The sequence below is a fragment of the Felis catus genome, chromosome C1 (genome assembly GCF_018350175.1).
Source record: "Felis catus isolate Fca126 chromosome C1, F.catus_Fca126_mat1.0, whole genome shotgun sequence".
NCBI lineage: Eukaryota > Metazoa > Chordata > Mammalia > Carnivora > Felidae > Felis > Felis catus.
In genome coordinates, this window is record NC_058375.1 from 104,198,931 (window position 1) to 104,224,708 (window position 25,778).

Below are 25,778 nucleotides of genomic sequence, written 5' to 3' on the forward strand. Positions count from 1 at the left end.
GACATGAAGGGTCTGACCTGCCCTAGGTCCTTACCGCTTAAAAGCATTTAAACTTATAAACCTAGACTCTGATTAAGGCATTTGCACAGGAAGACCAGAAGATGCCTGGCCTCCTACACCACTTCTCTAGTTCACATTTTGGTTAGTCCTAAAACCAAAGCAGAATAACTTAAATATTGGAGGCAGAGTTTCCAGGTCAGCAGACCATCATCCCCACCTGATGAAGTGCAAGTAATCATTCCACAATTGGTAGGTGGCCTAGAGTAATAAACACCAGCACGAGAAGTGCGTTTACTGAACGCTTCCTGTGTGTCATGCACTGCCTTAAGTGCTTTACCTATTTAATCACAAAAACCTTATGAGGCAGGTACTTCTATTATCCCCATTTTACAGATGAGTGAAATGAGACATAGAGAAGTTAAATGACTTGCCCAAGGGTATAATAGCGAGAAAGTAGCAGAGCAAGAATTCAAACCCACGCTGTCTTGGTTCCAGAGTCAATGTTCCTAAACCTCATGTGATACTGCCACTCAAGGAAACGTGGTCCTTCTAGCCATTCTCAAACCTATGCTTCTGGTGAGCAAACCCATAGCCAGATTCCTTTTCCATCTTGGAATTTTATATGTTTTATATATATATATATATATATATATATATATATATATGTATATATATATACACACACACACACACACACACACAGTGTGTGTGTGTGTGTGTTTGAGCATGAATTTCTCTTCTGAGGATTTCCCTAGGTTTAAGTGGTTTTTGGAGGAACTGTATATTGGGAGACTCTCCTTCACAGGTCTCTTGTGGTCCTTTCCAGCTTGCTGGGTATGCCAAGATTTCAAGGACTTGGCTGCTCTTTACTTGGGCCATTTCTCAGGATTGTGTTTGCAGCAAGAAACCCAAGGGATGAGGTAACGTCTCCCTCTGGGACAAAGAACAAGCCTGCTTACTGCCTACAATGACATGGCAGGTTCCCGCAGCTCAGCATTCTTCTTCTGTAATGTGACCTATGGCCTGTGCAAGCATCCACCTGAGCCCTTCACGTCAGACTTGGGAGGCAAGGGGAACTGATGCAAACAAATCTGATGCTTATGCTACCTGTTGTATTATGAGCAATAAAGTCCTTTGTCTCTGACCCAGAAGTCTCTTGACTTCTGCCACTTCTAGCAAATAGTAGCCAGCTAATGTATTAGGGTAAAATCAAACCCCAGACTCAAGACTGTGTTCCAGAATAGTTCCCCTCATCCCCCCATAATTGGGCAAAATCATTGCACAAATATGTATGGAGTACCTACTCTGTGTTAGACTATGTGCTGGATGCTAGGCTACAATAGTGAACAAAACCATACCTGTTCCTCTTCCTTATGCAGTTTACAACCTAAAGAAGAAGTGAGAGGGGTGCCTCGGTCGCTCAGTCAGTTAAGCATCCAACTCTTGATTTCGGCTCAGGTCACGGTCTCATGATTCATGGGATCCAGCCCCACATCAGGCTCCTGACAGTGTGGAGCCTGATTGGGATCCTCTCTCTGCCCCTCCCCACCTCCCCTGCTTGTGTGCTCGCTTGCACATGCACATGCTCTCTCTCTTAAAATAAATAAGTAAACTTAAAAAAAAATTAAAAACCCCGTCCATTAAAAATAATAATAAAACAAAGAGGGAGAGGGGTGCCTGGGTGGCTCAGTCAGTTAAGTGTCTGACTTCGGCTCAAGTCATGATCTCGTGGTTTGTGAGTTCAAGCCCCGTGTCGGGTTCTGTGCTGATAGCTCAGAGCCTGGAGCCTGCTTCTTATTCCGTGTCTCCTCCTCTCTCTGCCCCTCCCATGCTCATGCTCTGTCTCTCTCTGTGTCTCAATAATAAATAAACGTTAAAAAAAAAAAAAAAGAGGGAGAGAAAGAGATTAACCAGATATCTCAAGCAAATGAAAAATCGCAACTGTGATCAGTGCTATAAAGGAGTCTGGTAGATGGGAAATGTCATAGGGACTTCTGACCTCATGGAGAAGGCCAAAGAAAGCTACCCAGCCAAGGTGATATTTAAGTGCAGATATGAGTATGAATTCACTAGGCAAAAAGGTAAGAGAAAGAGTTCTGGACAGAAGGAATAACACACACAAAGGGTCTGTAGCAGCAGAGAAGACAGCAAATAAAGGGAACAGTGTGGCTCAAAAAGTGAGAGCAAGGGAAAGGGTCGTGCAAGATAAGATTGCAAAAGGAAGCAGGAACCAGACCAAAGTGGACCTTGCAGGCCACACTAGAGTAACGGCTTTATCTTAACAACAGTGGGAAGCCACTGAAGGGCTTAAGACAGAAGGAAGGATGAGATCAGTTTTCCTTTGGAAAGAATCACTTTGACTTTAGGGTTCCAGACATTTCAAGTGGCTTTAACAAAAGCCTCATAATAATAAATGATCAAATGCCTTCTTCAATATCTTCCAACATGACCACTCTCTACTCTCAGTTACAAGGACTCATTCATTCTTTTATATTGTGTTAGTTTAGGTCTGCCAAGGAGAAGACACCAAGATGGGATAAACATGCAAGAGATTTATTGGAAAGGAAGTAGGAGAAGGGAGAGGCTTCAGACCCAGATTGAAGGTCTGACACCTATTGAAGGGGGGTGGGAAAGAAGGTCTGGATATGAGAGTTGCAGCTGGCAGTGCATTTCCAAGAAAGGTTTGGCCAGGCCAGTGGGAAGTCCCCAAGCCGGAGAAATCCCACATTGTACCAACATGTGCCTGAGTTAGTGCCCCTGCTGGGCTCGGTCGCTGACTGAGGGCAGCCTGCAGGATGTGTGGCTTCGGTGCACATGAGGTGATGGACACAGAGGGGACAGCAGCTTAAGGCTGCCAGTCAGTTATGCCCCTGCAGCAGGAGATATGAATAGCACATTTTCATGGCTGCCACACACACATTAGGCAGAAAGTGTGAGCACTTACTATGTACATAGCTCTCTATTCTAAGCATTAGGGACGCAAAGGTGAATAATACAAATCCCCAGCCAGCGAGGTGTCTCAAACCTAGTGGCCAGTTATAACTGGTATTTCCCTGCTCTGCAACTGAAGCAAGCACTCCCTGCACCAGCCAGAGCTTGAAAGCCGCGCAAGCTCTTTCCTAACACCCTATATTTAACTGACTTTTTAGAATGTTCATTCTTCCATTAAAAGGCAGCATTAAAAGGAAACTCTGTCTTTCCCACCCTTAGTTTTGGCAGGGCTCTTCAGAGGTCACTGCTGCCCAGAAAGCTTAGCCATCTTTGTTCTTTCCATTGAGATCTTTTCAGCCCCAGTTCCCTCTTTGAGAAAATTTAGCACAATGCGTTGGGTGACAGCTCTCCTGACATGCAAACAACAGGGAGAATATTGAAATAAAGAGAAAGGGGAGGAAACCATTGTAAACGGGAAGATCCTATGAAAAAGCATATGTCCATTCTGATATCCAGTTAAATCTCTCTTGGTACACAGTGCAGGACTAGTTTTTAACGATTATTCAAAGCCAAAGGAGATAGGGAGTCTTATGTCAGAAATGGATGAAATGGGAAATTGGGCAGAATTAAATGATCGGGAGAAAAGCAATGAACTGTGATCTGCATTTGAAACACCTCACAGGCTCTTTGATTTTTAGAGCTGACAGGGACTTCAGAGATCATCTAGTCCAATTCAGGCCACAGAAGGGGAAATGACCTGCTTGAGGTCACACAGCTGTGACAGAGCTAGAGACAGAATGTATAAGACATCCTGATGCCAATTTGGTCCAAGACCCGGTCCATGGTTGAGCCTCATGGGAATTCACAAGCTCCCTAAAACCCACAATGAAGTCACGTGTGTGTGTGTGTAGAGTATGTGGTGGGGGAGAGGGCGCCCATAGGTTTTATCAGATTTCCAGTGAGGAACCATGCATCTAATGGTTTACATGAGGATGCTTAAAGAACTGTGACGTGTGAGGGTTAGCAATGACCAAGACGTACACATCTGACACCTACAATTGCTTTTTAGGAGTCACTGGAGGATGCTGGACTAAAAGAGACAAGAAAGACCAAGATAGGTACATTAAAAAAATTTTTTTTTAATATTTATTCATTTTTTGAGACAGAGAGAGAGAGAGAGAGAGAGCGAGCATGAGTGGGGGAGGGGCAGAGAGAGGGAGACACAGAATCCGAAGCAGGCTCCAGGCTCTGAGCTGTCAGCACAGAGCGTGACATGGGGCTCGAACTCACAAACCCATGAGATCATGACCTGAGCTGAAGTCGGATGCTCAACCGACTGAGCCACCCAGGCACCCCAATAGTGAGGTATATTTAAGTGTTTGTACCATGATGTTGAACAATAACAAAAAGAATAATTTTGGTTTTGGTCCTTAGGAGATAAAATATTAATGTTGAAATGGGATGAGAGGTACAGATTGTACAACTGTCATACAGTGAAATCATTAAACCAGAGTGAAACCATTAAAACAACACATGAAATTACATTAAAAAAATTTATATCATAAAAATAAATACAATGTTGTGGTGAGAGAGCACGAATAAATAGCTAATGCAAGGGTGCCTGGGTGGCTCATTTGGTTAAGCGACCAACTTCGGCTCAGTCATGATCTCAAGGTTAGTGAGTCTGAGCCCACATCCGGCTCTCTGCTGTCGGTGCCAAGCCTACTTTGGATCATCTGTCTCCCTCTCTTTTTGCCCCTCCTGCATGTGCATGGACACATTCTCTCTCTCTCTCTCTCTCGCTCTCTCTCTCTCTCTCTCAAAAATAAATAAACATTTTTTAAATAGCTAATACAATTGAGAGATGAATGAGAAGATTCTCCCTGATCATACAGGATGGCGAGAATAGGCTGGCCCAGCTTAATTCACATTATTTTGAAGATAGGGAAGCGGGTTAACAATATCCCATCTGATGCTTCCTATTTTCAACTTGTAGAACATGCCCCTGAATAGCCGATAGTGCATAAACTCCTTGGAAGGAAGGGATTGCAAGATGACAGTGACTTTAGGAGAGGACTATGGTAGGCTGAAAAATGCCCCCTGCTAAGATGTCCGTGCTGTGATCCTTAGAACCTGTGAATGTCACCTCAGGTGGCAAAAACTTTATAGATGTGATTAAGGATCTTGAGATGGGGTGATTAACCCAGATTATCTGGGTGGACCCTAAATGCAATGACAAGGGTCCTTCGGGAAGGAGAACTGATGAAGCACAGAAGAAGAGAGGGCAGTGTGAACACAGAGGCAGACATCAGAGTGATGCTGTCACAAGCCAAGGATGCTGGCAGCCCCCGGAAGCTGGAAGAGGCAAGGTCACAGTTTCTTCCCTAGAGCCTTTAGTGGGGGTAGGGGAGCACAGACCTGCTAACACCTTGATTTTGGTCCACTGACACTGATTTTGGACTTCTCACCTCCAGAACTGTGAGAGAATACATTCCTGTTGTGTTAGTCCCCCAGATGTGAAATAATTTGTTAGAACAGCTACAGGAAATCAACACAGGTCTAATCCAACATCCCCCAAATTGGAAATATCCAGGCTTTTAACTCCATAGTCACTTATCAGCGAAGAAGCTGTGGTTCTGAGGAAAAGGAATGACGACCAAATAGAAAATACCACACAAGATTCATTCGTTCAACGTAGTGGAGTAAGTAGCTGGGCAGAATGTCCAATCACGTAACCATACTGTGATATCAAGGGAGAGCAACAATTTCAAAGATACAGGTTTGAAGAGGGCAATCCAGAAGTTACAGAGCAAGGAAAGTGACTTGGTCATTCAGTCAATCATGCCAGTTTTAGAGACTGCCAGCTGTCCACATCAGAAGGGGAGTACATGCCATGCATAAAAAGGGGCAAAGGCAATGGTAATGCTACCAATACCCATCATCTGCAGTTTTCAAAGGGTTTCCAAATGCGTAATAATAGCAACCACCATTGAATCCTAACTGCGTGCTGTGTGGTTTATGCTCATTACTTCATTTAATACGCACAAAACTATCAAGGTAAGTGTTATAATACCCATTTTTCAAACAGTGAACAAGCTGGGGCACCTGGCTGGCTCAGTCAGAAGGGCAAGCAATTCTTGATCTTGGGGTTGTTAGTTTGAGCCCCACATTGGGTGTAGAGTTTATTTAAAAAATCAGATCTTGAGGAGCGCCTGGGTGGCTCAGTCTGTTGAGCGTCTGACGCTTGATTTTGGCTCAGGTCACGATCTGCTCTCACAGTTAGTGGGTTTGTGTCCCGCATCCTTCCAGCTCTGCACTGACAGTGGGAAGCCTGCTTGGGATTCTCTCTCTCTCTCTCTCTCTCTCTCTCCCTCTCTCTCTGCCCCTCCCCACTTGTGCTCTCTCTCAAAACAAATAAACTTTGATAAAAGAAAAACATAAAAAAAAAAAAAAAAAAAGCGAACACGTTAAGGAACAGGCCACGGTGGCAGAACCAGGATTTAGAACCAATGTTTGCCTCACAGCTAACCCTCTTTCTGGTGCACTATCCTGCCTTATTGTACCATTAACCTTCACACATACTCTGTGAAGTGGACTGTGAGCTCCATGAAGATAGGGACTCAGTATCTGTCTTGTTCACCACAGCATCTGGTGGTCAATAAATATTTGTCCAATGAATGGAACAGATGAGGCCTAGAGAGATTAAGCAATTTATCCAAGATCACACAGCCACTGTTTGACAGGGCCAGGTTCTCTGATTCCAAACCCTGTGCACCACAAGCTGATTAAAATCCTACAGCATACTGAGTTATGTGTGTATCTTGGGTGGGGATTGAGGGTGGAGGCAGGGGGAGAGGTATAGGACAGATGGGTGAAATAACAGAAGAGTTTTGTTTTGGTTTTTGTGTTTTTAAAACAAATGCTGAGGTCCCACATGCATGCTGGTAAATCTAAAGACTGTGACTAGAAAAGGTGATCTGGGAGCAGTCGAGAAGAAGGTGAAGGATATGAATTGAAGATGATACAGTAAAGCATTGCTGGATCAGATAATGGCCTGGGCAAAGATCAAGGTGAATTATATTCAGGGGAATAGGGCCAACCCAAAATACCGGGCCATCAGTCACAAGGGTATGTGGGTACATACCCTATTTTTTTTTTTTTTTTGCCTATTAATCGAAGCAGAATAAGTGATTCCATGTGGTGAAGGACTTCTGAGCCAAATCGGCAGAGAGTTGGCTTGCCTGAAGCTGAATTATCTGCCAAACTCTCCCAAAGTACTGGCTGGACACCCAGACTGGAAATGAGAAACTCAGGAATAATGAGGAGTGTGGTGGGAGGTAGCGAGGTTGGAAGAAGGAGTCTGAAGCCTGACTGATTGCTCTTTGTCAGTAAAATCCCCTTGCTTCTTCATCCTGTCTAAGGAAATGAAAAAGTTTTTATAGTATTCTCAGTTTAGATGCCAAACCAGAGGCTTTCCAGGTAACACCAACAAGAAAGAGGGCACACTCCTCTACAAGTCTAATAAATGCCTGTAGGTTTCCAAGAGGAAGGGTTCATTTTAGGGTGATTGCCCCTATGCCCGGAGGCAAAGACCTTCCCTTGGTCTCAAATAGACTGGAAGCAGCAGCAGGACAATAGCTGATGGCAGTTCCATCACGAGGCCCTGTTAAATCTCAGAATTAAACTAGACAAACAACTATATCCCATCATGATGAATTTCAGAAGCACATGCATTTATATTCCCAGCACCTAGCAGAATGCCAGCCCCAGGGTAGGAGTTCAAAATGTTGAAGAACCAAAGGAAACTGATGGTAAACGTATCACTAGGCACATAGAGCAAAATGGATCTAAAAATCTGATTTCATAGGAATCTTTGGATCTACACTGACAGAATCTAAGAATGGGAGAAAATGAGACGTGTTCTTTCACGGATATATGAACCAATAAATTTGAGGTAATACTCATCATTTTAAGGTACCCATCATGTGTCAGGTGCAATATCTCATTTAACCTCCTAATAACCCTTGAGGAAACTGCAGCTTGGTGAGGTTAAGTCACTTCCCCCAAAACATAACTGGCAAGTGACAGAGATTTAGTTTGGGATTTAACCCACACTTGTCTGCCTCTGAAACCCGCGTAAGCTCTTTTCACTACACTTTCATAGGGAAGTGGAAAAAAGGCATTACAGTCTACAAAGAAAGCCCTGCAACCTTTCTTTGCATTATTGTTCAACTAGAAGGTTAGAGATATAGTCACTTTCAGCTGAGGCAGGATTTAACCAAGCAGAAAAAAGTGATGTCTCAGAAACTCCAGACCTAAATTCCGTATCCCACACCCTTCACTATATTGTGTTACTTGTTACACTATAAATCTGGAGCTCAAACTCAGGAAATTCTGCACTGATTAAACAAAAACAACAAAGAAAATCCTCACAGTCCCTTTCTCAGAAACCCTAGAAATTAGGCATCTGTAAGATGAAGATTTCTAATGGAAATAGGGTTTCTGCCTGGCTCATTTCCACAGAATTTAACATTGAGAGAGCCAAAGCCTGGGATTTATCCTCAGTTTCTGGGAAAGGGCCAGGAAAACAGAGCCAGACAGACAGAGAGGCCAGAGTTGTGAGGCTCCGTACTTAAAAAGACACCAAAGTGAGGTACTAAGTCACAGGAGGCTGGTATGGGCTCAATGGTATGGTTCCAGATTTAAAAGCACAATTTTAAGTGACTTGTGAAGGCACTACCTAATTCCCCCAGCAATTCTGGAGCTGCACTGGAAATTTCAGGGTGAGGGGTAAGTAAGAAAAGAATTCAAAAGTCAAGGTTAAGGAGATAGATGGAGGGGCACCTGGCTGGTTCAGTCATTGGAGCATGTGACTCTTGATCTGGGGGTTGTGAGTTCCAGCTCCATGCTGGGTATAGAGATGACTTAAAAAATAAAAATCTTTAAAAAGAAAGATTAAGTAGGTGGGATAAATTAATGGGGGGGGGGAGGCAGGAATTGCTGAGATCACAGAAGAAAGGTTGAGAGGGTGAGAAATGCCTTGGATCTGAGATAAAAGATAGGATCCTACACAATGGGGACGGGTCCTCAAAGGCAAAGAGATGTTAAGGTATTAAGCTACAGGAAGAATTCCATTTCTGAAGGAGAAAAGGTTGGGAAGAAAAGAGGGTTGTTATTTGTAAAAAGGGGTCCCTGCAGAATATAGTAGTACCTCAATAAAGAGGAGGCGGGGAGAGGTGTGTATAAGTGAGAGAGAGAGAGAGAGAGAGAGAGTGTGTGTGTGTGTGTGTGTGTGTGTGTGTGTGTGTAGCCCAGAAGGAAACTCCCCAAAAGGAAATGCATGTGAGGGCTCTGCGCCAGGAAAAGCGATCCAGAGGACTATGGGAGCAAGGCTCCTCTACAGAGGGTGTCCCGCAGGAGGCCAGAGCCGCAGACTCACCTCGGCCATAGCCCTGCGTGTGCTTGGCGAAGCTCCTCACCACGGCCTCCACGGCCTCCCGCAGCACCGCGGGGCTGCCGGCGGAGCCCGGGGGCAGCGGCAGCCCCGGGGCCCCGGACAGGAGCAGGGGCGGCGGGGGCGGCGCGGGGGGCGGCGGTGCGGGCGGGGGGCCTGCCGGGGGTGTGGCGGTGGCAGCCGCGGCCCCAGTCACTCCGGGCCGAAGCGCTCGCAGAGTGCCCCTCCCGCTGGTGCCCACTCCGGGCTGCAGCCGCTGTGCTCGCATCGTCTCCATCCCGTCCGCCAGTGGAGCAGCGGCCCCGACCCTGCCAGCCTGGCGAGCTGAAGGTCCCAGCCACCCCCCGCCAGCGAGAGCCCAGGGACTGAGGCGGTGCCGCAGCCCCGCCGTCAGTCAAGCGGGGGCGGGGACGAGCCAGGTCCTCTACGAATCAGCAGAGACTGGGCGGGAGCTGGAGGGCTCCACTCCGCCATAGGCAAATTAGGGAGGAGGGCGGAGGTTCTGAGCAACCAATTGCAAAGAGACAAAGAGATACTCTTTTTAAGGGAGAAGCTTATCCTGGGCGCTTCGTTGGGAGTTCTGTGGGGAGTCCTGGAAAGCAAGTCAGACCCCGGGGGCGAGGCTTGGGTGCGGGGAAGGCCCGGATGCCAGGCTGAGGAGAATTGTATGTAGACAGAGTGAGAGGATTCTTAGGGATCATTTGTCCAACGATTTCATTTCATAGATGTAGATGAGGAAACAAGACTCAGGAGTTACTCCCCACTTCTACCTTTCCAAGATCACATGCAACGGGTTGGGGAGCTAAAACAAGGAAGGACATTTAATGAGCATACACTTACTCTACGTCAGACACCATGCAATGTACTTTAAGTGCAGTGTCTTACTTAATCACAATGACTAACTAGAGTTTATTATTTTACAGATAAGGCAACGGACACTCAGAGAGGCTAGATACATTGCCCAAAATTAAAGCTAGGAGATGGCAAAGAGGGATTCAAACATCGGTCTTCTGATTCCCAATACTTTGATCTTTTAGTTATACCACACATTGTTAGGTAATTTTCTGACTTCACCTATTCTAAGTTGGGAGAAACAGTAAGGAAGAGTGGAATGGGCCGCTCCCTTAACCTCCCATTAGAGCGAGGAAGAACTGGAAGATATGCAGAAATCAGAAAACCGAGAAGTCTAAGGGGACAGATTAAGATAATTACCCTTGTTCATGACCTGTCAGGCTGGGTTCCTCTGATTACTCTTACACACACACACACACACACACACACACACACACACACACACACACTACACATCCTTTGTCAGTAGACCATCATGCCATTTTTACCTAGGTGAAGCTATACTTCTCTCCATCCACCCCCCTGCAGTGGCTCAGGATGGGGAAATGAAAGTCAGAAGTAGAAAAAAAAATGGATGAAACGCACCGGTGAGATGAAAATTAGACCCCCAAGGAATAACTGGGAATAGTCACAAAATAAGAAGCTTGAAAGAGGGGCAGTTAATCTACTGGGATATATGTGTTGATGGTGGAGGGAAGTACTTTTTGTAGGATATACTTTTGCAGAAATCTTAAGTTAAAGAATTTGAAGATGGACATAGGGGAGACTGGGCAAGTGAAAGTCTGCCAAATGCCTTAAAACCTTCAGGACATGGGACACTATTTCTTCTGCAACCACAGTTGGTCTGTTGGTCTCCTGCAAAGAAGGTGGCTGTAACCTCTAAGTATCCCCTAGATCATTATAGATATGCTTAGCATCACCCTCCATCCCTGTTCCTCATTCCCCACATCCCACACCCTCAGGCAGAAGTGACAAAACAGAGACTTCTGAACACATTTATTTGATATGTCAAGTGGAGAGAGGAGTGATTTAGGGCTACTCCCCACTTCTACCTGTGGGGGTGTTCATAAGCTCAGACGGACAGATTGCATCGTAGAGCCCATGACCCACTCCCTGGGAAAATGAGACAACCTGTTGATTGGTTAGGGGAGCTAGATGGGAATAAAAGGCAGGAAGTTGAGAAGTAAAGCTGAGAGCAAGAAGGGCAGCAGCAGAACTGAGGCTGGGGATTGCTGCAGGAAACCCCTAAGGAAAGTGAAGAAGATATCCTGAAAAGTGGTTGGGGCTGGAAGCAGGGTGTGAAAGGAGCCAGGCCTGGAGAGAGAAGCAAGACCTACACAAGGGAGTGGGATATTCAGGAAGAGGGCAGAGTGTGCAAAGTCATGAACGAGCTGTGTTGCAGGGCATACATGGAAAGCAGGGGACTGCTTCTGCAGGAGGGCAAACAGATTGGATACTACCCATAAGTAGGGGTTCCCCACTGCTTCTGAACAAATGCAGGTGAGTTTGGGACCCACTTGGGGCCCTAGCACAAGTGGCCCTGTGTGTGCCATTCCTATGGATGGGTACACAAGTAATTCCCATATGCATGTGAAGTGACCAGCACATGAATGCATGTGTCTATATGCCCAGTAAATAGAGTACTTACCCTTCTCTGTGAATAAGAGTACTGTGCTTGTGGACACTTTCTTACCCATGTGTGCGTGCACCGTGCCCGTGAGCACATGCAAGAGACCCCCATGTCCGTGGTGTGTGTGTGAGCTGGTTCTCCCACCTGTCCCATCAAGGTCCTGATCCCCACCCTCCTTGACTCCTCTCACTCGTCTCAGCGCCCTGGCTCCCCTGGCCCGCCTAGACTCTGGAAGCCCCCTAGCAGGCGGATCTGCTCAGTCTGCATCGAGTGGCGCCTCACCAACTTGCGCTTGGTCCTAGGAGAGCCTGGCGCCCCCGCCTGGGGAGGGGCGGGCAGCGAAGGCGCCCGACCTCCGGGTTGGGGGCGAATGTCGGGGATGGGAGGGTGGGGGCTGACGTTGAGCGGAGGCAGGAAACCAGGCCGCGTTTGCGCGATGTGGTCCAGGAGCAACGTCCCCGAGCCCCTCCGCTCCAGCAGCCCGGGACTCCGCCTCCGTCCGCTCAGGGGAGAGACGGCCCCAGGCAGACTCTCCTGGGACTGGCGCGGCGAGGGCGCCGAGCCGGCTGGAGGGAGGGTCAGCGGGGAGGCGCTGTATCGGCGGCGCTCCAGGGACAAGCGGCTGCACTCCGGCGAGTCGGGGCAAATATTCCCGGGAGTATCGAGCTCCACCGGCTCCATGCGGCTCAGTTTCTGCCTCAGCCCCGCAGGGGGACCGGACTCCTGAGCTTCTGGCGCAGTGTTTCGGCGAGAGAGAGGACCCCCACCCGTCACTTTCTCCGCCCACGGAGGCGGGTCCTCCGGGCCTTCAGTGCTGTGACGTCTGGAAAGACGGGGTCGACCGGTCAGGGTCAGGCCGTTGAATTCGGCGGTCAGGCGCTCGATCCCCGGCCTCCCTTCCGCGGGCGGGACAGGTTGAGGAGGGGCCACTAGGCCCCAGGGCTCGGAGTTGAGCCTTTTGAGTGGTTTTGGAGGGTGACGGGGTGGTTTGGGGAGCGGCTCAGAAGGGGAGGGGTCATCGGGGGGTTTAGGAAGAGGGAATTCGAATACGTCCCGCTTCTCCTCTTCTTCCTGAGCGCGAGGGGACAGCAACCCTCGTCCTCCTCCTCCTCCTCCACCTCCTCCTCCTCCTCCTCCTCCTGCAGCCTGCAGTTGGATTTCCGAAGGCGAAGTGCAGACCCCCGGGCTAGGAGGAGCGGGAGCCGGGTCCTCCACCCCCGGGGACGGTGGGGAATTGAGATACTGCCGTGTCTTCTTGGTTCCCGAGGGAGAGGTGTCGGTGGTGATGATGATGACCTCCGTGCCCTTGGCCTTACAGGCGTCCAGCAGCGTGGCAAGGGTCTCACGGTCCCCGCGGTCCAGGGCGTGGACAAGCGCCGAGGCGCCCGCGTGATCTCGCACTGAGGGGTCTGCACCGTGGGCAAGGAGCAGCGAAGCCACGGCGGCGCCCCCACCCCCGGCGCAAGCGTGCATGAGAGCGGTGCGCCCCAGGCGGTCTGCGATGTTGGGGTCAGCGCCTTGCTCCAGGAGGTAGCGTACCATGCGTGCCTTGTTCTGGGGGTCGTCGTAACGGGCCCGACAGGCCGCCATTAGCGCAGTCTCACCCTGGGCATCACCCTCATTCACGTAGGCGCCTCCCTCCAGAAGCAAACGGGCCAAGCGTAGCTTACCCTGACCCACGGCCCGAAGAAGAGCGTGGCCCTCGGTGTGCAGCATAGCTGCGGCTGGGGCGAAAGCACCAATGAAGCCGGGACGGGGGCCCGCCGAGGGTGTCTAGGGGCGTGGGGGTGGTGGCTGGCGGAAGCCTGAGGGCTCAGTGGCGAAGCCAATCCCTGCGAGAAAGAGAGATCTTATTGACGGATTCAGGCAGGGAAACTGAGGCACCGGTGGAAAGATACGGCGTGGGGAGATCTCTACGGCACGGCACACAGTCCTTCCTCTAACTCATGCCTTTGAGCCGCCCCCTCCCCCCAGCGCATGCCTGAGGAGGTGGGAAGGGTGCACCCGCATTGAAGGACGAGCGCGCGTGCAAATGCGTACGTGCACGCGCAGGGATACCGCACCCCCACCCTCACCCCACGGCTTATCAGACCTTTCCAGCATCCCCCTTTTCTTATCCGCACTTGGAATACCCCTTCCTAGGATGCTGAACGCCGCCCACCCACACACATGCACCCATACATTCACACACATAATTCCCATTCCTAACCTCTTTTAGGTTGCCACAGCCCCAAAAATTGAGTGGGGGGAGGGAAGCAGCTTGCATTTGGGACCTAAAACGGGTGGGGGGAGAATTGGGGGTTTCTTTTGCCCCTGCTATGTTCCCCATCACTCCTTGCTCTTTCCCTCCCAGGCTGTGAGCCCAAATAGATACCTGAATGTCCGCAGGATCTCCAAGAGGCCAGGACTGAGGCCAGGGCCCTGGGGCAGCCGGGGTGGCGGAACCGGGTTCCCGGGGGCCCACATGGCGTGGGGAGGGGCACCTGGATTCCCTTGGTGTCAGTATCTGCGCCCCGGCACCGGATCCTGGTCCCTCCTCCCGGTGCGCCCCGGGCACGGCGCCGGCTCGGGAGGAGAGAAGCTGGGGGGGGGGGGGGGGGGCGGAGCTCTGCCTTGCTATTTATAGCCTGGTCTCTGCGGGTGGGGGCGTCGGGCACCAAACCGTTCCCCCACCCATGCACACAAAAATCCTCAAAACCTAGAGGCTCCAATCCTGACTTCTCTTGCTGAGCCGACCTCCCCTCAGCCCCAACAAACCTAAATGTTCCTCAGGAGACTCCTCCGCGATCCAGACTGGGACCATCCCAATTCTTCCTTGAGCAGAGCCCCATTTTCCGCGTTTGATGTGTTTATGCGCGCCTGTACGCCCGATCTGACCTGCTACCCACAGCACATGGCACATTGTGCAGAGAGGTGGAGAGAGGCGATTGGAATCCACAGCCGGAGTCCATACTGCACAGAGAGAAGTAAGAGATCTGGTTGCCTCCTTGTAGTTTACATGTGAGGGGGAGCTGGAGCCAGACAGCGGTACATCCTCACTCCACCTCCTCCTAAACGGAACACACAGCACAGATAAACTTGAACCTCAGTTCCCTGGTACAGACCTCAGATAAGTGTGAAGAGAGTGGATGAATATACGGGGTCATTTTTAGGTACACTAGGGGGCATTCCCAGATGCCTTCCTCCCCACATTCTTGGAGGGGGAGAGGGAAAGAGAAAAGGGGAAGAGAGAAGAGCGACCCTTGTAACATATCCTTTCTCACTGCATCTCTTTACAATCAATCTTTCTTAGACTGTCATTATTTTTCCATGTTGCCTGAAGGTCTCTGTCCAATGGCTCCTGATGTCTTCTCTCTGCCTGTCACAATTGTAACCCGTCTCTCTCTGCTGTCTGTCTCTGCCTCTCCTTGCCACCTGCCCTGTCTCCATGGTTACCATAGCTTCCATCTGCATATTTTAGGAATGAGTTTGTGTCCAGCTGGAAGGCATCAGGGAAGTGGAAGATAAGGGAAAAAAAATCCCAAGGATTTGGAAAACTCACCTGAGATCATTCATACTGGCGGCCACCAGACACAAGATACTAAAAATAATGTTCCTGGAGAAGGAGGAAGAGAAATATTGCTGGGAAGCTACCCATTTTTATTAGCCACCATTTACGGGACGCCAACTATGTGCCAGGTACTTCACATATATTATTTCCAATCTTCACAACAATGCTATAAGGTAGGCATCTCCTTTTTATCTCCTTGTTATAGGTGAAGAAACTGATACCTATGTTAAGCAAGTTCTTCAAAACCTCACAGCTCTGTTTCTGTCCTATTCCAAAGACGGGGCACTTCCCACTGGATCTACAGCCTCCCAAGTCAAGAGGCTTCACTCCCAGGCCCATTTTCTCTGACATCTGGGATAGTCTTCTTGACTAACTCCTAGATTTTATGTCCACTCTGAATTCCTTCCCTGTGTGTGTGTGTGTGTGTGTGTGTGTGTGTGTATGTGAATGAAAATAGGGCTCCTCTCCGCGTCCCTCCCACCAACCATGCCCCCCTTCAGCAAGGGCTAGGAGGAGCTGGAAGGCAATAGAAAATGTAGGAAACACTGGGCTCCTTCCCTGCCTCCCCAACTCTGGTTCTCTAATTCCTAATCCTTCCTTCCCCAAACTTTCCGCTCATCTTCTCACAGACATGGCAGCAACCCACAGGGGGAAAAAATAATAGAAAATAAGTATTCAGTGGTGGTGCTGGAGGGAAGCCCTGTAGGACTGGAGGGAAAGCAGGAGTGATGGAGGGGAGGCCGAGCTGTGAAGCCCCAGTCACAAAAAGAGCGATCCCTAAGGAACAACCCTTTCATTTCTCTGTGGGAGCTTCCTCAACAGTGTCCCTCGGTGAGTTCTAAGCGTGAACTCTCGCTAGCCAGGAGCTCCGCCATCTGAGATGAGGTCGGAAATAATCAAGCCCTGATTGATTCTGCAACCCTCTCTCCGCGCCACGGCGGGCTTCCCAAGCCTGGGTTCTGGCTGACTCTCCCCCTCCTTCCTTCTCCTAGGCTTCAAGTGGGCGGATCTCCCTCCTGGTCTTCTCCTAGATTGGCCGGGAGAATTGACCAATGGGAAGCCCTGGGAGGCGGAGCTAGGGCGCCAGAAGCTAGAGGAAGACCTGCAAATTTCAAGTTGGCTGCGACGTGGGCTCCGCGTGGGGGAGGGGCAGCAGGTAAGGCTCCGTCCCGGTAGCGCTGACCTGGTTCTGTCCCACACCTCCCGAACTAGTTCGCCAGGGCCACGCTGCGAGATAGATAGACAACGCATTCCGGCAGCCTGTTGGATCAGCCCCCTCTGGTTTCCTACTCTTCTTTCCCTTTCTCTTCAGGGCTCCCATTGCTGTACCGATTATACAGAGAACTGCAGTTTTCTTTCGTGCATAGGGGAGACAGATTAAAGCACAAAGTGAGAAAGATTCACTCTTGTATCTCTGACTTTTTGTTACGGCATCAGCTTCCCCCGAATATTTTATCATTATTCCCTTGTCTAAGAGTCTGACAAACTCCTGTTATCTATTAAGAATCAGCTGAAATATTGTCTCCTACCTGTAGCTTTCTTGGACCACCTCTTCTTCCTTTTTTTTTTTTTCTTTCGTAATTAATTGTTCCCCAGTCTGAAGGTAACGTTTTTTGCGTACCTCTATTAGAGCACTTAGTGTGTGGTCTCTAATATTTCTCTGTTCTTCTGAGAATATATTGTTTTGTAGGCAGGTTCTTGTACTCAATACAAAGTGCCCAATAAAGGTTACTTGAATGGAATTGATTGCGAAGGCCGACTTTAAACTCCTAGCATAATTAGGGAACAATTAATAAAAGATGAAATAAAATACAATACAGTATCTAATTAAGATCTCTTAAATTAGTGGTTTGTAATGCAATTGCTCCCACAGTCCAGAGAAAGGAGAAAGCTAGGAGGACTGGGATGGTGAAGGGAGGCTTGATGAATCACCAGGTCTCAAGTTTGGAAGAGCCCTCAGAAATCATGTATTCATCCATCTACCCATTCATTCATTCATTCATTCAAAAAATATTTATTGAGCATCTACTATATGCCAGACACAATGCTAGACAATGGGGATCATAGTGAATCCTCTACTTTAGACATGCGTCCTTCCTCTGATAAACCATATTTAGTAAATTGTTACCCATCTTCTACTTAAACATCACTCGTAAGAAGACTCCCTAGCTCACTTTGCAGGTCATCCCATTTTTGGATATTTGTTCTTCAGTTAATATCCAACAAATATTCTAAACAAATATGTAGCTCAACGAAATGCCTTCCTCACCTCCATTGTAAAAGAAGGAGCACTGTCCTGGTGGTAGCATTCTTAAAAATAAAGAAAAACCATCCCCTTTGGTTTCTTTCTTTCTTTCTTTTTTTTAAATGTTTATTTATTTTTGAGAGAGACAGAGAGAAAGACAGAGTACGAGCAGAGAGGGACAGAGAGAGCAGGAGACACAGAATCTGAAGCAGGCTCCAGGCTCTGACCTGTCAGCACAGAGCCTGACATGGGGCTCAAACTCACGGACTGTGAGATCATGACCTGAGCCAAAGTCAGTCCCTTAATTGACTGAGCCACCCAGGTACCTTCCCTTTGGTTTCTGATTTAAAAAGTAATATACATTTATTCTAAAAAAATTGGAAACACATAAAGGTGTAGATAAAAATGTCTATTATTTCATGACCATGATCTAGGGATAACCGTTATTATTATATTGTTATTATTATTATCAATTTCTTTTCTGCACGTATACATGTGTGTGTTACATAAATCAGGCTATACCACAAATATAATTTTTATCCCGTTTCCCTCCACTGTACATAGTGAACATTTTTTTTTGCCTTTAAGTATTATTTGAAGTCATTTTTCTTTCTACATGATAGCCTAAAATGGATATTTGATTTTTTTTTTTAACCATTCATTTTTTTGTTGAGCCATTTAGGTTATTTCAGAAGTTTTGCTACCATGGATAGCTCTTTGATGACCAGACATGTTTATATGTCTGACTATATATATGATGACATCTTTAAGGGTACATTTTTTAAAGTAGGATTACTGGATTAAGGATATGAACATTTAAAAGGCTGTTGCTCCCCTGAAATACTGTGTATAAAGACAATCCTTCCAATGAGGTATGAGAGTGTCCCATCTCAAAAAAACTGTGGCAACCTGATTATTCTTTAAGTGTTTGTCAATTTGGTAGGTGAAGAATGGTTTTGTCGATCATTATTTTATCAATTGCCTATTCATGTCCTTTGCACATTTATTCTATTGGTATGATTTTTTTCATTTGCATGTCCATGAGTTCTTATATAATAAGAGTATTAACTCCTTGCTTTATTTATCAGAAATATGGGAAACCCTAAATATTAGAGTGCCCTAGGCCTCAATCTCTGGATCTCTTCTTTTCTCTGTTCACATCCACTCCTTTAGGGATCCCACCCAGTCTCATGGCTTGAAATATTTGTATACTGACAACTCCACCAATTTAAACTCCATTGGTATAGCAGTTTTTGTTTGTTTTGCTCACTGCTATGCCCCTAGCACTTGGAACAGTGCTTGGCATATAACAAGCACCCAGTAGATATTTTTTGAATGAATTAAGATGATATTATTTTATTATTATTATTATTATTCCCATTTTACAGATGAGGAAACAGGTTTAGAGATATTAAATAAATTGCTGTAGGTTGTATAACTAGGAAATGGCAGAACTAGAATTCAAATCCATGTTCTTAACCACTACACGTACTGCCTTTCTTAAATTTGATGTCATGGTTTTTCTGTATTTTGTTGAAATCTGCTTCTTAGTAACTTCTACCACAATACAGTTAGGAATAAATGGGAATGAGTGTCATGTATATGAGATGTTGTTGTTTGGGGGAAGGAGAGTGCACAGGTGAACTCTAGGGAGGGTTGACGATAAGAAAAAGCAATTTGGGACCAGATTATGGAAGACCCTAAATATCCTCAAGAATTTAGATTCAATCACAGTCTTAAAGAGAAGAAACTCATGGTAGATTCCTGACCTGAGGGGGTTGAGATGGATGGTTCAGTTTCCCAACCAACCACCAGTTTATTGCCTCAATTAAATAAAGGTTTTTCTTTTTCTCTCTCTCTTTTTTTTTTTTTTTTTTTTTACCCCACATCCTTGGAGGCCACTTGGTTATATGTGGAAATGGAATTCAATGTGTCTAACCTCAAAGCTCATAGCTTTTTCTTGACTCCTTACTGCTATGCAATCAAAACAGCTCCCGTCCCCACTGCCAGAACTGGGTCTGTCAAGTGGAATTATACCTAAACCAGCTGGTTAGTGTCCTTTCCCCTGAAAGGGCCTAAAGACATGCTTACAAATTCTTACTTCTTCTCTAGTGTCCATGAGACATCCTTTCTCTCCTAATAAGTCCTTTCAATCAGATCACAATTTAACCTATTAGCTACTTCTTATTTTTTCCTCACATTTTTTGTTGGACCTAAAACTTTCCAAATTCCTCAGACACACATTTTTTCACCCTCTCCTTCCTGCTACATATTGTTAATCTCACCTACTACTCTGTTGGTATGTTTTAAAATTTTTTAATCATTATTTTTCTCTTATTACAAAAGAAATACCTTTCAGTATAGAAAACAAACGTTAAAATACACATAACCCCTCAAAAAGCGAACACCCATCACCTCAAATTAACCAATATTAATTTTGAGTGTATAACCTTCAAAAACAACTTTTTTTTCCATCATACATGAAGTATGTATGTGTGTGTTTGACAAAATAGATTTCTTTATCCACATTTCTAAATCTTTTTTTCACCAGCTAATCTTTTGTTGAGTGCATTTTGTTGAACTATATATTTCTTGTTTAGAGTGTTTTTTGGATATTAATTGAAGAACAAATATTATTAATTGAAGACTTGCAAAGTGAGCCAGGGATTCCTCTTACTAAAGATGTTTAAATAGAAACTAGATAACAATTTACTAAATATGGTTTATCCGAGGAAGGATACATGTCTAGAGTAGAAGATTCACTATGATCCCCATTGTCCAGCATTGTGTCTGGCATATAGTAAATGCTCAATAAAAATTTGTTGAATGAATGAATACATGATTTCTGAGGGCTCTTCTTAACTTGAGATCTTGTGATTCATCAAGCCTCCCCTCATTATCCCAGTCCCCCTAGATTTCTCCCCTATCCCATCATATTAAGGGCACATACTAGCAGTGTAATTTAATATTGTTTATGTTGAACTTGGTCACCTGACTGAAGTAGTGTTTGTCCACCTTATCCACTGTAGAGTTATACTGCTCTCCACCTTTCCAAAGCTGAATTGGACAAAATTCCCTATATATAGTCCACCCTTAAGGAGTGGGAAGTTCTACTCCCCCTCTTCAGGGTGGAATCTACATAATTTATTTGGAATTCTACACAAGAGGTTTGTCTTTGCTCCCCCATGTATTAACTTATTTAATCATTTCTTTCTATCAGTATGGACTCATGATATTTATTTTATACTTTGGGGTTATAACATAATACTACTTTATTGCTCAAATTCTTCTTTGGCCATTGGGATCTCTTCCAGTAGACTCTTATGCCCCTTTGACATAGCCTGCCAATGTCTGTATGTTGTTGTTTTGAGTGCTTCTTTACTTTCTGGCACTAGAAGATGCTTCAGGCTCGCCTTGGGTATTTCCTGCCCCAGCCCTTAGAATCAGCCATTTCTCCAAGAAGCCCTGGGTCTTTTTTTGTTGGAAAATGGTCTTAGAAACCAAGATCTGGGTGCTTGGTGTGCTCTTTGTCACTGGGATATCATTTCTTACAAGTTTCATTTTCATTTGGTAACTTTACCCCCCATCCTACCTGCCTCTGACTGGTCCCTTAAGATTGATGACAACAGGCAGAGTTCTGCTACTTCTAGTAACAGAAGGAACTTTCGATTCATCAGAGTTTATCACTGTGGGGTGGGCTGCCTTGGGGGAGAACAGACACCCTCTCTTTAAGAAAATGCCACTGTGGGTGCCTGGGTGGCTCAGTCAGTTAAGCATCCGACTTCGGTTCGGGTGTCATGATCTCCCGGTTTGTGGGTTTGAGCCCCGCATCAGGCTCAGAACCTGGAGCCTGCTTCAGATTCTGTGTCTCCCTCTCTCTCTGTCCCTCCCCCACTTGCACTCTGTGTCTTGCTCTCAAAAATAAATAAACATTAAAAAAGAAAGAAAGAAAGAAAATGCCACTGGAAGTGAAATGATTAACAACTTACAAAGTGGAGTACTGGGTTGGGAGGGCTTTTGGACTAGATACCTCTACTGGTCCTTCCAACTCTAAGATTCTAAGTGCTCCTAAGTGGTATTACAAAAAAAATAAATTGATTGTAATGGCTCTCCCCACCACCACCTCCCACCACTGACCGTGAGACTGATGACTTATCCTTATCCCCCATAGTAGATGCTTAATACATGTTTTGCTGAAATTCACTGCGTTGGATTGAATTGGGGCCTGGTTGGGTGTGGAAAGCCAGGCGATATGCAGACGGTGACAAATATCAAATTACCTTAGGGATGGAGGGAAGTTTTATCCAGAGGTCTAATCACTTTCCCTTTTGTGCTGGAGTTATACTACTTTGCAGTTATCTGTCCTGTTGGGACTATGTCTCATCCGTGTCTGTATTTCCAGAAATACGCTGCCTGGTACAATGCCTTTCCTATCAACATTTGTTGAATTACACTGGTTTTGGGGGGCCCTAGGGGAAAAGACTGAGTGTCTTGCACCTCCCTGGCTTCCTATCATTCTACCATACTTTTCTCTTTGTTTTTGTCTTTATCAGGTTTTTCTCACTGGATCTGTGAATACCCAGGCCCCCTCCACCATGGCCAGTCGGGGTGGGGGCCGGGGTCGTGGCCGGGGCCAACTGACCTTCAACATGGAGGCTGTGGGCATTGGGAAGGGGGATGCTCTTCCCCCACCCACCCTGCAGCCTTCTCCACTCTTCCCTGTGAGTATCTGCCCCCCTTCCTGAGACTCCCGTGTGCCCCTGGCTGACTATATGTGATCCAGGATTCCTTGTGGGCCATCATAAAACTCATCTTGCCCCTTTCTGTCTCTATGCTTCCAACTCACATGGGATGTTTCCCAGGCAAGGTAGTTTCTCATACTCTCAGCTCCCCAGCTTTCAAAATACTGTATTGTTCCCCACATTTTTCTTGGCCCTCTGTTCAGTGGGAGCATTGGATTGAACTGGGGGGGAGAGAGACCCTTCTAGATTTGTTCTCTAGTGTTTTTTTCCCTGAACTGACCACTGCCCCTGCTTCCTTAGCCCTTGGAGTTCCGCCCAGTGCCTCTGCCCTCAGGAGAGGAAGGGGAATATGTTCTGGCACTGAAGCAGGAGCTACGAGGGGCCATGAGGCAGCTCCCCTACTTCATCCGGCCAGCTGTCCCCAAGAGAGGTCAGTTGGAATGCTAGCATCGTGTTCTGAGTGCCTTTCATGAGCAGTGCCCTGTACACAGCACTCTGCGGGCCAGAGAGGCCAGAAGCAGCACAGGAAGCTCGCTGTCTAACTGGGGAGATCATAACAATTACCCCTGCATTTGAAATGCATTATCCGTGGTTTGTTCTGAGTCTCACACACGGGTCTCTGAGAAGCCCTCCTAAGCTTAACAGGATTACAAAGAGGTCAGGGAGACCAGGAGGGACTGGAGAAGGGGAGTCACTGGGAGGCTTGGGATACTGGATATTTACCAGCAGGTGTGGAAGTGCAGTGTTGGAGTATATTGACAAACAGTGCTTTCTGATTAAAGCCTTAGGAGCTGAAGCTCAGAGGCATGAAAGGCCTGCCTGGTAGCCCCATTAGCAAGGAGTAAAGGGAAGACTGAAACCCTAGTCTCTTGCTCTCTAGTATACTTCCACCGTATCACACTACCTCTCAATATTGCCATGCCTTTGGGTTAAGGGAGATAACAAAACATTGTAATTTGGGGTGCAAAGGGACAACATGGATGAGTGTTGAAGGTCCTTGTTAAAGCTGATCCCCTGGGCTCTGAGCTTGGGGAACAGACAGTGCCTGAGTATTGAGAGGGCTGGGTCCTCAGAAACAACCCTGTTCTAGGGCTCTGAAAGGATAAAACTTTGACCCTTGGCCTCTGACCCCTCAGATGTGGAGCGTTACTCAGACAAATATCAGATGTCAGGGCCGATTGACAATGCCATCGATTGGAACCCTGGTAGGTGATGGGCCCTTTCGTTGCCTGCCCTTTCTTAAAATCCTTGAGATGCCATGAGCGACCAGCCCATCCACCTTTCTCTGTCCCCTCCTCCCCTCTATACAGTATTTACACACTGGAGCCTTAGATGTCCTCCCAAACACTCTCAGACTCTACCTTAAAACCTATCAAATAGCCCCCGTTTCCCTGGAGGCACCCAAGCCACAGTTTTGTTCCAAGTAACTTTGACCCAATCCCTTCCTTCCTCACCATTATCCTGACTCTTACTTCTCCTTTAAAACCGGTTATTCACAGGAGACCCCAGGCAGGGTCTTACTGACTTTTATGTTCCCACTGTTCCCAGATTGGCGACGTTTACCCCGTGAGTTAAAGATCCGAGTGCGGAAGCTACAAAAGGAACGTGAGTATATCTGGGAAAAGGAGGCAGAAGAGAGATTTCCTTCATCAGCTGGAGGGCCAAGGCTGTTGGTGGTCTTGCCTGCCGTCCCAGTTCCTGCCCATTCCACCCAGTATGGTAGCTGGGTGCCGTGTGGCCACATGAGGGCAGCAGAGTGACATGGTCTCTGCAAGAGGGTGGGGTGGACCGCTAACAAGGAAGTTTGCTCTCAGATGATTCACCTTTTGATTCCCTGACCAGGGACCACCATCCTAATCCCCAAGAGGCCCCCCAAGAACACAGAAGATAAGGAAGAAACAATACAGAAACTGGAGGTGAGGAGGAAATGTGCATAGAGACCACCTGGGTCCCAGCCCCATTCCCTGTCCTTTGGCCCATCTGTGCCTCATTCTTTCCCTTCTCTGAGCTGAGTCCGAGTTTCTCCTTCTGTTCATCTTTACATCAGACCCTGGAGAAGAAGGAGGAGGAAGTGACTTCAGAGGAAGATGAAGAGAAAGAAGAAGAAGAAGAGAAGGAAGAGGAAGAAGAAGAGGAGTACGACGAAGAAGAACATGAAGAGGTGAGAGGGCTCTCCTTCCACCCTCAGTTCCCCTCTCTTTCTCACAAGCTCTGGGAGTCTCAATTCCATCCACCAGGGTTGTTCTCCTCCAGAGGGTTGGAGAGCCAAAGGAGATGTCCCCCCAGAGAAGAGCGCCCTCCACTTCATGTGCCCCCAGGCTCTTCTCAAGAGCAAGTGGCAGCCCCAAGGGACTTCCCAGGCCTGGAATGGTTTAAGGGTGGGAGGAGGGGGGCGGCTGCTGATACACTGGGAGGAAGGAGAATGCTGAAAACGTGCCTACTTTGATTTCTTTTTGTTCTGTTTCAGGAAACTGATTACATCATGTCATATTTTGACAATGGAGAGGACTTTGGGGGTGACAGTGATGACAATATGGATGAGGCTATATACTGAAGAAGGACCCTGAACAATATCTCAGACCTTCACATCAATCTTGATTGAAGATACAGAAGTAACGGTCGCTATTACTTGGTTTTGTGGACAAGCAAATCATTTGCTTAGAGTCCAGATAAACTGGCCCTGGAGATAGGAATGGAGAATGATGACAGATAGTTCTCTTTTCCACCCTTCCCCTCCTTCTACCCTTGTGTCACCTCTGACAGCTTGGGGGGAGAGGGCAAAGGACCAATGTCTTAATTGTACGAAAGAAGGAAGGGTCAAAGAAGAACTGGGCTTTTAGAGCTGAGACAGCTGTACACGTGCCACTCCCCGCACTTTTTTGTAGTGGAAGATAATTGGGGGTGTATGCAGTTAGGAGGAGTAAGGCCAGTTTTATATTTTTAAATAAAATGTTTTTAGCTGTCTTTGTCTGTCTGTCTGTCCAGGGTGAGGCCTGATGGGAGAAGCCTGGAGAAAAGAAGGGAATGGCCTAGTTGGGGCATTTTTCCCTTGCCTGTCAGAGTCCAGTGTGGCACACTGGCATTGCAGCCTTCCTGTCCTTTACCCCTTCCGTCCCACTCCCGTGGCGGGACACATACTCCCAATCTAGCCCTGCCAAGGAACATTCAGGAACTCATCTATGAGGCTGTGCGGAGTGAGTAGTAGAGAAGAACGGCCCACGCTCTGTAAGACCAGCCAGCTTCTGAGCCTCTGGTCCTCAGGCCACAGGACATGATCGTCTCTTGTCACGTGTGTTCAACAGGGACACAGGCCCTCTCTTTCCCACACTTGACCTTGATCTCGTCCTTGTTTACAAGGAAAGATTACAGCTATT

The 25,778-nt window shown here is 47.1% G+C and overlaps 3 protein-coding genes across 7 annotated transcripts in view; 1 reads left to right on the forward strand and 2 right to left on the reverse strand.

Moving 5' to 3' along the window:
- The window catches only part of LIX1L (limb and CNS expressed 1 like), a 19,953-nt gene extending 10,193 nt beyond the window's left edge, over positions 1–9,760 (reverse strand). Inside the window, exon 1 of the mRNA XM_023259082.2 lies at positions 9,371–9,760. Coding sequence (XP_023114850.2) covers positions 9,371–9,662 — 292 coding nt within the window. The 5' untranslated portion in view covers positions 9,663–9,760. The remainder of the gene's footprint in view (positions 1–9,370) is intronic.
- A 1,458-nt stretch (positions 9,761–11,218) lies between these two features.
- Positions 11,219–14,730, reverse strand: ANKRD34A (ankyrin repeat domain 34A). Of its 4 annotated transcripts, none has more exons than XM_019837753.2 (3): positions 14,625–14,721; positions 14,077–14,140; positions 11,219–13,699 (listed from the first exon to the last, which is right to left on the reverse strand). In XM_019837753.2, exon 3 carries the CDS (start codon positions 13,581–13,583, stop codon positions 12,063–12,065), a length of 1,521 nt encoding a protein of 506 aa, XP_019693312.1. In that variant the 5' UTR covers positions 13,584–13,699; positions 14,077–14,140; positions 14,625–14,721; the 3' UTR covers positions 11,219–12,062. The 4 variants fall into 4 exon arrangements, with proteins under 4 accessions (XP_019693312.1, XP_011283409.1, XP_019693313.1 ...); XM_011285107.3 differs by lacking the exon at positions 14,625–14,721 and adding an exon at positions 14,242–14,425; XM_019837754.2 differs by lacking the exon at positions 14,077–14,140 and having other exon boundaries at positions 14,625–14,730.
- On the forward strand, positions 14,695–25,368 carry POLR3GL (RNA polymerase III subunit GL). 2 transcript variants are annotated; one of them, XM_003990548.6, is made up of 10 exons: positions 14,695–14,833; positions 15,328–15,545; positions 16,410–16,573; positions 22,216–22,383; positions 22,705–22,834; positions 23,541–23,609; positions 23,953–24,009; positions 24,247–24,320; positions 24,452–24,565; positions 24,872–25,368. In XM_003990548.6, exons 4-10 carry the CDS (start codon positions 22,258–22,260, stop codon positions 24,956–24,958), a joined length of 657 nt encoding a protein of 218 aa, XP_003990597.1. In that variant the 5' UTR covers positions 14,695–14,833; positions 15,328–15,545; positions 16,410–16,573; positions 22,216–22,257; the 3' UTR covers positions 24,959–25,368. The 2 variants fall into 2 exon arrangements, with proteins under 2 accessions (XP_003990597.1, XP_019693314.1); XM_019837755.3 differs by lacking the exon at positions 23,541–23,609.
- The last annotated feature ends 410 nt before the right edge of the window (positions 25,369–25,778 follow it).